The following is a 12,313-nucleotide window of genomic DNA, read 5'->3' as shown; positions in this document are numbered from 1 at the left end:
ATGATTCTTGAGAAATATCTGAGGAAAGAAATATGGGAAAGTGTTTATAGCATCTATTCATTTAGAAAAAACATCTGATACTGTGAGTCGAAGTGCGATGGACGAAAAATTACGAATGATTGTGGTTTCAGGAAAAATGATACGTGCGATGGAGGCTATATATGGGACTGTTCACTGCTGTATTCGGGTTGAGGAAGGTGTGTTAAGTGAGCTGATTGAATGTGACGTGGGTCTGAAACAGAGTAGCAAATTACCCCCTATTTTATTTTCATTATTTATGAATGATATTGTGCACGGCCATGGAGGGGATGAATGGGCTTGCCCAGTCTTAGGCGAGCTAGAAATCACAGGTCTGAATTTTTTCAGACGATGTTTTATTACTAACGTTATCGGGGGGAGGTTTGCAAAAAAAGCCTAAATGCGGTCTCAGAATATGCTAATAACTGGGCGTTGAAGATAATTTGTAACAAGACTAAGGTGTTGGTAGGCCGGAAAAATAAAACTGAAAGAGCAAGTGGACAGTGCAGGGTGAGATAATTGAGGAGGTGGATAAGTTGGAATATCCGAGGATCTTTATTAATAAAAAAGGGGATGGGCGGACCAGATCAAAAGAGCTAGGTGGAAAAGATTAGCTATGTCAGTCATAAAAATCTTGGGAAGCAAATTCCCGGGAATAAGGTATGAAACACAAAGGTTGGTTTATAAAACGGGGTCCTGAGCAGAGTTCTTTATGGTTCTGAGGTGTGGAATGTTGAAAAGGATAGAGATAAGCTAAATGAGATAGATAGTAGATTCAGTAGTACTTAAGACTGGAGTACAAGGGATAGAGGCTTATGGAGGATTGGTATTAGGAGGGTAAAGGATATACAACTGCAGACTTGGAGGGAGGAATGCTGGAAAAGACCGACACTAGACATATTTAATAGTATTAGTTTAGTTAATAGGATAAGAATTAGCAACGTAGACAGATGGGTGAGAAGTGGTTTTTCTTGTGTGTGTGGTGGTTGCTGGGCTTGTATAAGAATAAGGGATGGATAAGAAATAAAGTTACAGTGGTATGTAATTTTTGTGGTGAAGTGAGAGTGGATTACCACCTGATATTTGAGTGTAAAGAAACAGGAGGAGTGAAATAAAAGTTATTCAGTGAAAATCAGATAAACTAGTTAAGTCAGAGTGGCAATGAACAAAAAATTATTGTGTGGCTTGTGAAAGAATGGAAATGTGCGGGTAGTGTATGTAAATATTAAAGTGCAGTGGGGAAATTATGTATAAAGGAATTAAAAGTAGGGAATATTTATAGGAGTGAAGGGTTTAATAGGGCTAACGAATGATGTTTTTCCTAGATCTGCTTTTTATATTTTAATCTTTGTAAGGTTACTCGATTGTTCTGGTGCTTGACTGTGATGTTAGGTAACGGTAAACATTCGGTGGCTTGTTGTGATGTTTGAATATATAAAATGAACTGAAAGACTTGTTTTACGTCGCACCGACACAGGTAGGACTCATGGTGACGATGGGATAGGTAAGGCATAGGGGTGGGAAGGAATCGGCCGTGGCCTTAATTAAGGTACAGCCCCAGCATTTGCCTGGTGGGAAAATGGGAAACCACGGAAAACCATTTTCAGGGCTGCCGACAGTGGGGCTAGAACCCACTATTTCCCGGTGGTGGAGGAAAGAGAGGAAAGGAAGGAAATCGGTGGTGGAGTGACCCACCCCCGCCTAACAACAGGTTAGCCATTGGGAGGTGGGTGTGGGCGATCCAAGAGAGGAAATATCGCGTTGACTTAGTTCAGGTTCATTGTCATAGACTCGACGCGTGTAACCTTTTTTATGTTTATTTTGTTTATGTAGCTGACGAAGAAATCTCTAGCATTGTGGAAGGAAATGGAGGTATATGATATGATAGTGACTCCTTGAGCTCGTTACAATCTGTTGAGGCATGCTTACTGCGGCACCCGCTGGTGCAGCGGATCCAGGACCTGCTGGCCAGGTTTTGGAGAGTTAGCACCAGGATAGCGTTTCTGTGGCTCTCACGCCAAATAGGTATTCCGGAAAACGAGTTAGCTGATAGGGCTGCTAAGGAGGCGGGTTTCTCGGAGAGAAGCAGTGGTATTGTCTTCGGATCGGAAGGGGAGAAAAGGGGAGAAAAGCCCCGATGTGTACTTGCAGCGGTCAACTGACCGTAGTACACATCCTTACGGATTTGGCGATTTGCTGCATAGTCTAAAACTTCCGAGTACGATCTCCCATATTCTTCGAGATGACGAGCAGTCTGTAGACCTCGCCGTGCGTTTTATGATGAGGATAATGGCTTGTTTTTATCGTGTTTAAAAAGTAGTTTTCTCTTTGTTTTTAATTTTTATTTTATTGTTAACTACGTTTTTATTCTATTGACTACGTTTTTATCTTAGTGCATTTTTAAAATGTTTTTTACTTATAATTGGAATGAAATATACGATTTCACTTCAAAGGCAATGTCATATTCAGTTTTATTACATTTTAATGTATTTCTAAATAATTTTGTAGGAAAATAAGACATTATGAATTTTAAGTAATCAGTGGATCTAATTCGCTGTCATTTTCTCCATATTCTTTTAAAAATCCTAGTCAGTGGCTAAGTTTAACTTTTTTTTCTCTTTTGCTTTACGTCGCGTCGACTCAGGTCTTATGGCGACGATGGGATAGGAAAGGCCTAGGAATAGGAAGGAAAAGACCGTGGCCTTAATTAAGGTACAGCCTCAGCATTTGCCTGGTGTGAAAATGGGAAAACATGGAAAACCATCTTCAGGGCTGCCGACAGTGGGATTCGAACCCATTATCTCCCGGATGCAAGCTCACAGCTGCGCGCTCCTAACCGCACGGCCAACTCGCCCGGTAGTTTAACTTTTTAATTATTATTCCATTTCGTCTAGTCTTGTATCATTCGGGGCCGACGACCTAGATGTTAGGTCCCATTAAACAACGAGCATCAGCGGCATCCGCCCCCATGTTAAATACAAATATTTATCAAGTTATTAAACTGGTAGCATTCCAAGTTGTCGGTCCGGGCTCCATTTCCTGTTCTTCCACGAACATGGTTTAACATTGCGGGACTGTATCGGATTCTTAATCGTGATCTTTTTCGAGTTGGTGGATGTTGTTTCTTCCCCTTCCTCCAGCACTGTTTGCTCGTAAGTTGTTTTCTATTTGTAGATGGTGTAAAACAGTTGTTATGAGACGTTCTCCCGGGACATGCTAAGTCGTTCTTGTCCAGAGCGAGTAACAACTGCTTGTGTTCCTTTAGTAGTGTCCTCCCGTGGGGCGTGGAGTTGAAAGCTCTCGTGTTGCTTTGTTTAGGGACGCTCCTGGACTGCGGCGGGAAGCTCTTCTCTTCTGTTTGATGTTGCGGGAACAGGACCAGTACTTCAGAGGTTTGCTCATAGTTTACTCATACTCAAGCTGTGTTTGTCTTCATTTCTCTTGGCTATATTCTGTTTCCAAGGCAACGGGCACTGCCTTGAAGATTAAAAAGTGATGGGAGGCTATAAGAGAGGCCAGTAGCGTTAAAACTCAATCAATGAAGAAATAACAAATACCATAAAAATTGCATGGGAATAATAAACGACCATCCTTTCGACCTAACACTACAAGTACAAACCAACCTGTGGTTCGGACTGTCCTTAAAATACTTAAGAAATGCAATAATGGCTGTTTTCCACCCATTATCATATTGCCACATAAAAACTTACCCATTCACTTTTTACTTGGCTTCAACGATCGGTTACGGTCCCCTAATTTCAGATAGCATCTCTCCTTGCAAATGAATGCACTTCTCTCCAATTCCCAGGGTAATATCAGAATCCTTGAAATAAAATTAAATACACCTCGGTGATTAAGCTTAATTAAACTTGTATAGCTTTCAGAGTAGTCGCTCCATGTTTAATTTTTGGTTCCTCCACAAGTTTATTGAATATTGTGGGGCTGTATCGGGTATAGCATAACGCAACTGAAAAGAGAAATGGTTAAACATTACACACTCTTCTACTCCTATGTTTGCTTACGTCGCAACAATTAAGCAAACTTGCAGCTTTACGTGGTTGTTAATCTTGTGGCCATCAGACACGGAATCTTCAGTTTCACTTGTGGTTAAAACCATAGGGATGAGACTCTCAATTTCAATAAGCACACATTCAGTTGGCCAGGATTCGAACTGTTATCAGTGGCGATGGTACTTGGCTAACTTATCCCCTCGCAACAAGAACAACAACCACTAAAACAAATTTTTACTTGCGAACAGTTGACGCTAATCTATGGAATATATTTCATGTTAATACAGGTTTTGAATTAACAGTAAATGATAAAAGTCTTCGTCACTGACTCACTTGATCGTTTTTGACTTATTTCAATAAAAATTAAACTATGCAGCTCAACGAGGTAATTTTTTGACTATCAAAATCAGCAGCGATGTCGTTACCATTAATTGTTAATTCTTATCACACTATGTAATGGATTAAAGTATTAAGTATATTTTGAGTCAAAATTAATAGCTCATTTTCGTAAAAATCTCAGCGTTGCAATTGAAAGAATCTCAGTGTTTTAATTGAAAACTGCTGACCAAGTACATTAGCATAGAAACACGGAAGGCCTTCGCAATATTTGTGTTTGGAGTGTGCTTCTGTACGTGAATGAAGGCTGGACGTACGGAAAGCAAGAGAAGGAAAGGATAGTAGCAAGGGAAATGTTGATATAGATGAGAACTAACTAGACGAGTTAGACAGACATGATAAACAATAATGAAGTACTGAGGGGAGTAAATATAAAGAAAAGTCTTATTAGCATTATTGAGAGAAGGAAATTAAAGTGTCTCCTCCACATTTTGCGGGACAACAATTTCCTTTGTAGCATCTTTGAAGGAAGATTTTCTGAGAAGAGAGGAAGAAGACGATCAAAAACTTATTTCTGCTAGAACTTACTGAAAACCACGACCTGAAAGTGTTGAGCGACAAATTCAGGACAGAAACAGATGACTGCAATGACAAGGATTAGCTTTTAGAGTGGAATGATCTAATGAAGTAATTTTTAGAACTCATTTCTAAAATTCTGAGAGGGTGCACTTTTTTATTTTCTTTCATATTTGAATCAGATATGCTCTCATTTGAACAGCATGTCACTATGTAGTTATCGTTACAAAATTACCAACCTAGCAATGTTATTACATGCAAGGGCTGTTTCTTTACTAATGACAACACTGTTGTATGTACACCAACAAACTAAACCAGTGTTTTTCGTGTATACGGCTCGTCCGGCGAGTGAAGCCTCAAGGTCGCTCTGCAGTATCAGTAGTGGTGAGCTGTAGCGCTGGAGGAGAAGACCCCTCATGTGACGGTTTCGAGTGCTGCGCTGCGTTCAGGATTTTTGCATGTTAAGATTATAAGCGATGCCGACAGCTCGGTAGACGGGGACGCGCTGTGAGGGCTGTTCGTCACCACTGAAACCTGGAAACCTGCCTGGCTAGCACGACCCTGAGGCTTCACCACTCGCCGGACGAGCTGTACTTCATACTCGCGTTAGGGTGGCACCCAGTCTACCTCACAGTGCGTGGGCTCCTCCACCCAAAACTTTGCACATGCTCTGTGCTGCGAAGAATAGCTTTGTCTGTGAGAGACCCGTCGAACGGTTAGTTCCCACGAAAATAAGAAGTGTATGAAAATCCCAGTAATGTGAAAGGGATGGTTATTCTGGAGAACTACTGTGTTGGCGTTATCTTAACGCATACCGAATCTAAAGGACAGGCCACGAATGCGGAGTGTTACTGTTCACTTTTGGAACAACACCAGCTGCCAGCGTGTGAAAGAAGTGACTATACCTTCTGCAGGCGCCTCCCATAATTTTGCAAGTAGCTGATCTATACGTTCGATGCGGGGTCTGTCATCGTCCTCATACTTTCCATGATTACGCCCCTGTAAGTTTTATTCGATACCGAGGATGAAGGTACTGCTGTTACCAAAGTTCTGCAGATGGATAAACCGCTCCACTCGCACTATCTTAAGAACAGAAATACAGCTTTCACATCGCTAACAACACGTTCCACACATTGATGGGAGCTACACTGTTGGGCTGTAGACGCTGCATAGAGGAATATCATTTCAGTGTCATTGTTTTTTACGTTCCACTACCTTTTTGGTGTTTTTCGGAGACACCGAGGTGCCGGAATTTTGTCCCGCAGGAGTTCTTATACGTGCCAATAAATCTGCCGACATGGGATTGAAAGATTTGAGCACCTTCAAATATCACCGGACTGAGCCAGGATCGAACCGGCCAAGTTGTGGGCAGAAGGCCAGCGCCTCAACCGTCTGAGCCACTCAGCCCGGCGGTATACCTTTGTATAGGTTGTAATTAACAATTACAACTAATAAAGAAACAGTCTTTATATGTATGACGAACCGCATGTAAAATGACGTGCCAGCCAAATATTTTCATGAAGTACCGGTGCTGTGGTCGTGCCATCGCGCGAATGCGGGGTAAGATATGCGAGGGGTAAGCATGGCTACCATGTATATGCCCATCGCAAGTCTCAAAGCCTGATAATAAACATCTGTTCCGCCCGTGGTGAATTTTGCGAACTGAGGTGCTCTCGTGAAGTTTCAAAGCGGTAGTGTAATTGTGCCTTAGTTACACATTTACTGTATGCACTGCATAATGAACAGTTTGATAATTAGACCTCGGATGTTTATGGAGTAATAGGTTAATTAGACAGCAACATGTTTTTTTTTTTTTTTTTTTGTAAGTGTTGACTAGCCCGTTTTTCCGCTATGTACCGGGAGTAACATAAGTTCTAGGGGTCTTGATGGACCACATCCCTAACGTTTATGCAAATCCCATAGCATAATCGTTGTGCAGGATAGACTATGCTTGTTACCCCCTTCAGTAGGTATGCATTCTAACCTATGTATGTTCAGTCCGTCAGCGATTCCGCTGGTGGGATCCTCAACAGCTCTGCCATCAGCTGGCCCAGGCCTCACTGAAGACGCGTACTAGGGAAATGAGGAGTGAGGTAGTTTCCCGTTGCTTTCCTCACCGAGCCAGAGTTACTATTATATATCAGTCTGCCAAGTCCACTGAAATGCATACACCAACCGACCCTATGAGCAACATTTTCGTACCATTCATAGCAGGGACTGGCTGCAGAAGGATTGGCATTACTAGCATCGCTCATACCTTAGTCACTTTCATATTGTCAAAGCCAAGGATAAGACAGAGACAGATCTATGAAAGTAACAAAATTGCTCTAGCCTATACTAGAAGACATAGTGCACTGTAAACACTAAGTCCCGCCAGCAAAGGCATATTCTAACCTATATGTGCCTAAAACTCCAGGCCCTATTGATAATGAAATATGCATTGATTGAGAGAGCTCGCATTGTCTGTCACGAATGATGTTTGTAGCTAATTTACTCGCACGACTGATGTTTGTAGCGAAGTTACTCGCACGACTGATGTTTGTAGCTAATTTACTCGCACGACTGCTGTTTGTAGCTAATTTACTCGCACGACTGATGTTTGTAGCTAATTTACTCGCACGACTGATGTCTGTAGCTAATTTACTCGCACAACTGATGTTTGTAGCTAAGTTACTCGCACGACTGATGTTTGTAGCTAATTTACTCGCACGACTGATGTTTGTAGCTAAGTTACTCGCACGACTGATGTTTGTAGCTAAGTTACTCGTACCGAACCTACAAGCTGCCGCGACTTTTCGTCAGACGCAGATAGCAAATGCGGTGAAACTCTGTCGACACTTGACAGCCCGCCAGTCTTTCAGTTCTATACCAGTTAGTATAAGGATAACTAAATTGATTTTATACTTATCCTTTCAGAAATTAGACCAAGGAAAACAAGGAAATTGGAAGAAGTTTCACGTTTCAATTAACTGTTTGTTTTTGTGTGTATGTTGTACATTATTCTTTTCTTTAGTTGGTAATGTTGCTTCTGGAACGCTGTGACCTTTCCCAGCTGTTGGTCTTGTATGAAAGTCATCTCATTCTGGTTTGTTTCAGGAGATGCTGGAGGGACTCAGCCAGGCCACTCCGACGCTGGACGATCACTCCATGTTCAGCAGCTCAGGCTCCTTATCACCTGTCGCCTCCGACCTGGAACACGAAGACGAGCCAGGGGAGGTGGTAAGTACCGTCACAATACTGCATGATAAACAGACATAAGCATTATCTGAAAATTACAGAATACCTCTACAATAGTGATTCACAAAGTGGGGGGGGGGGGCATGAGAAATTTACCAGGGGAATACAGACAATTTCCTCAGAAGAAAAATGAAATATGGGACCTGTAAAGAGAGAAATTATATTGTTATGGGATTTAAACAGAAAAAAACGCAACTAAGAATGGAACAAAAGTTTTCCTGTGATTTTTTACTAGTATCATACCGTGGTCCTTCACGTCTCTTTTATCGGACGTCCGAAAGATCTTTTCACATTAAGATTTGTTTCGGTATCCTCTTGCTGTTCATTTTCGTAACAAAGTTCATCTCTGAGATAAATGTGAGAACCGATCTTGCGAGTATCTTGATGATATTTAAATTTTGATTCGTGATAAGAATTCCGAAAGGGATAATTTTACTGAAGTAAAATAAGCGCTGTTAATTTCAATTTTATATCATGGGGAGTTTTATTGAAGTATCTCACTGACATTCGTAATATTTAAACAGCCTCCGCAGAGGCCTGGTACGGTTCTTTCCAGTTGATACCCTATAGGCAATATAAAGATGAATTCTAATATTGAAGTTGGCTGTAACACCCAGCCTTCAAGCCAGAAGAATTACACAATGAAGGTTAAAATCCCCACCCGGCAGTGTATTGAACCTTGGGCCCCTTGGACCCAAGGCCAGCATGGTAACCATTTAGTCATGCAGCTGGACAACTCAATGTGAGCTATATAAACTTATTAAACTTGGTAGATATCATTTGGGGCCAAGAGAAAAACAAAATATCTAAAATAAATTTAAAGTTAGGGGTACGATGCGCATTGGTATCACCCAAATATCACTATAAAATTTGTCACAAATGGAACATAATAATTGCTTTTACACATATCAAGTGAAAAATCTGCGGTAAATTAAGAAATACCGTCGTTATTTGAAAAATATGAAAACATACTTAAGGCTTGTAGACAGAACTGGTTTATGACGTACTGCGCTGCTGGTGCCGTCTTTTGTTACTTTCTTCAGGTCCAGGGCTAGCACCGAGGAATGGGAGTGCTATGTCTGTGGGTTCTTATTATCGTTGTCCATATAACTAGAGCGGCCAGTTCAAAATGGAGGTCAACAGAAAAATAGCATGATCCCTGGACCAATAAATATTTTTATTTTTGTTCGAACGAAATTAGCTCGATCCCTGGACCAATAAATCACTAGTCCACAGAATTCTTCTATGTAGGCCTACATTGGCCATACCATTTTGTCGCCTATTAAGTTTTGCATATCGCGATACAATTCAGGAAATGATGTCATTGACAACTGAAGCAATGAAACGAAAGCAAAGAACTTCCGTGAACATAGACATCACACACGAACTTGTTGAAAGTATAAGACAAAAGACATACGTGTGTCACTGTGAGCGTAACACCAAATGTACTTGTAAAGTGGTAAAGTACGTATACATAATATTCCCCAAAAATCAAATATTTCTTAATTTGCCGCAGATTTTTCACTTGATATGTGTAAAAGCAATTATGTTCCATTTGTGACAAATTTTATAGTGATATTTCAGGGATACGAATGCGCACTATACCCCAAGTTAGATAGGAGTTGGTTAGCTATTGTAAGAGGCCAAGATCGCAGAAACTTATTTCAGCTTAATATATTCAGTCCAATAGTGGAGAGAATCATTATTCTTACGTCTGTATGAATTCCTGAGTAATAATACGGTATAAAAGGACGCAAGAAAGCTTAAAAATAAGTTCCGAAAGTATAGCGTCTCAAATTCTTCGTTTCTATGGAGTGATCATAATAGAATAATATTAATTTAGGAAAAAAAGTACTTTTGGTCTTCTGATCTACATGGACATCATTGATTATGTATTCTAGGAGTCCTAGAACAATTTCTAAAGGTAATTTCGAGTCAGATAAGAGTTGTTTACGTAGTCTTAATGGCTAATACCACGTATTTTTCGAAGGCTATATTCTCTTCATGTGCATATATATGAGCTTAAAATACTTGAACGATTACTTTCCTTTCCCCATTCAGTCCAATAGTGGAGAGAATCATTATTCTTACGTCTGTATGAATTCCTGAGTAATAATACGGTATAAAAGGACGCAAGAAAGCTTAAAAATAAGTTCCGAAAGTATAGCGTCTCAAATTCTTCGTTTCTATGGAGTGATCATAATAGAATAATATTAATTTAGGAAAAAAAGTACTTTTGGTCTTCTGATCTACATGGACATCATCAACACGGTTCTTCTTTTTAAATTATAACTTGTGAATAATTTGGAGTTGTATTTTTATATTGATAAGTATTGCTTAAAACTGCAAAGTCCTCATTATTTAGATTATAAAATGAGCAACCGATGAATTTATCCTGACCTTTCACGAATTGTGTGCTAACGGTAGCCTATAGATATCAAATTGAGTAATTTAGCTCTTTTATCGAGCAGATGCTAGCAAGTTCTCAGATATTAGCAACAACTGGGAGACAATAGAAGTTTTTTTAAATCTTAAAATTCAGTTTGATTCTACAGACAAAAACATCACGAACACGCCAGTACACAATTCGTGTTTATAACAACAATTTACCATTGAAATATTCGTGAAAAATTGTACGTATTTCTTATGGATATTTGGGAACATTTCTGGGTTTTCATTACTGAATTCATAAATAAAATACTCTGGCCATGATTATTACTCATTGTAAACTGTGTGATATATTAAACTGTGTTTGTGCTTTACCTGTTTGATCCATACGACAGCTTATTCATGTGTTGAAGAATAACTCAACAAGGCGATGCATTCATTTCATCTCATGAAATCACGATCTTCAGTCAGTGCTGCTTGATGGTCGAGCTTCGTTCCTCATGACATCCTGTTCCGATGTAACTATTTAATTTCTCTGTAACAAAGAAAGGGATATGTTAGGAATCGGCCACATTCTATAAAACTAGATTAATGAATCACCTCACGTGATGCACGTGAAAAAAGATAGGCTTCCTAGAGACTATTAGAAACGAGTCAGCATTGAGACCCAAGCTTGTAACACTATGCCTTAGGTTCAAAAATCGAATATAGAACAATTGGTGTTTAACAGCACTTCCATGCGAGATAATGTCATTAGAATCACTGTACATTTAATTAACTGTTTTTCAGATCATATTTTCTCATACGGCGTTTCATACGAACACTTGTAGTTAAAAACTCTCCAAATAAATGTCGTTAGTTTAATATCCTGCGTTTGTATGAACTACATTTTTTCAAATATGTTTCTAATGTATATAATATTGACACGAATTTACTGAGATATTTTAATTTTTCTAGGATGTTTATTATCTCAAGAACTTTACAGGATTGATTCTTCATCTTTTACTTTGCTTTCGTAAACGCCAAAGTTATTCTTCTTCGAATATAGAGACGAAGACGGTTGGTGCACAGTAGTATTTCAAGGTTAAGATATTTTATTTCAGGATTCCTATGTCACCTTCCGTGATTGTCAAAGGTAAGTGAATTTCTTCATTTCTTATATAGAGATGTATGTAGTAGTATGTATGTAAGTGAATTTGACTGTTTATTTTGTGTACCGTTCATAGGATATACAGACATGCTTAATTTACTCGGATATTTCACGCGCCATATTTATGTGATCGTATTTTGCTTATTACTCAAGTATATGTCTTCCATTTTCGGAACAAACAAGACAGAAGAAAGGTGGAGGTAACGTCGATTGGAGTTATCTGGTAAACAGTGCCTTTTCTTAGACAGTATTGTGTGAAGACCAAACAAAATGTCACTATTTGCTACAGTTTTCTACATGAACTTGTTGGCTATACCGGATGGTCCGCCAACCCCTTGCGATCCAGTTTTATGCATCCATTCACATTTATTACAAATCTGAAAGCCATCGGTCCCTCTCCCTAAACCGGGGTAATATAACGAGATGTGTGTTTACGGGCTTGAAGACAGCAGGAATCGTGAGCGCCACTATTAATTAATTATGGGTACCTCGAATGAACCCTTAAAACGAGTACAGATACGCAGAACACGTACTTTAAAACAGGAGATGGACGCACAGACCGGGAGCACGGTACTGTATAGGCTCGGAAATGGGTGCC

General features: G+C 39.8%; 2 protein-coding genes across 4 annotated transcripts in view; one reads left to right on the top strand and one right to left on the bottom strand.

Annotated features, from left to right (window-relative positions):
* LOC136873924 (multiple PDZ domain protein) overlaps positions 1-12,313 on the top strand; it is a 2,156,217-nt gene that overhangs the window by 452,113 nt on the left and 1,691,791 nt on the right. For all 3 annotated transcript variants that reach the window (XM_067147286.2, XM_067147283.2, XM_067147285.2), the window contains one exon: positions 8,037-8,159. In XM_067147286.2, coding sequence (XP_067003387.2) covers positions 8,037-8,159 — 123 coding nt within the window. The remainder of the gene's footprint in view (positions 1-8,036; positions 8,160-12,313) is intronic.
* Positions 7,881-12,313, bottom strand: part of LOC136873925 (uncharacterized) — a 150,155-nt gene continuing 145,722 nt past the window's right edge. The window contains exons 4-5 of the mRNA XM_068227600.1: positions 10,941-11,100; positions 7,881-8,129 (exon numbers count right to left, since the gene is read on the bottom strand). Of these exons, the coding sequence (XP_068083701.1) occupies positions 11,033-11,100 (68 nt within the window). The 3' untranslated portion in view covers positions 7,881-8,129; positions 10,941-11,032. The remainder of the gene's footprint in view (positions 8,130-10,940; positions 11,101-12,313) is intronic.

This window comes from Anabrus simplex, chromosome 5 (genome assembly GCF_040414725.1).
Source record: "Anabrus simplex isolate iqAnaSimp1 chromosome 5, ASM4041472v1, whole genome shotgun sequence".
In the NCBI taxonomy this organism is placed as follows: Eukaryota; Metazoa; Arthropoda; class Insecta; order Orthoptera; family Tettigoniidae; genus Anabrus; species Anabrus simplex.
The sequence above is the reverse complement of the archived record's forward strand: the minus strand, read 5'-3'. Positions and strand labels throughout refer to the sequence as shown.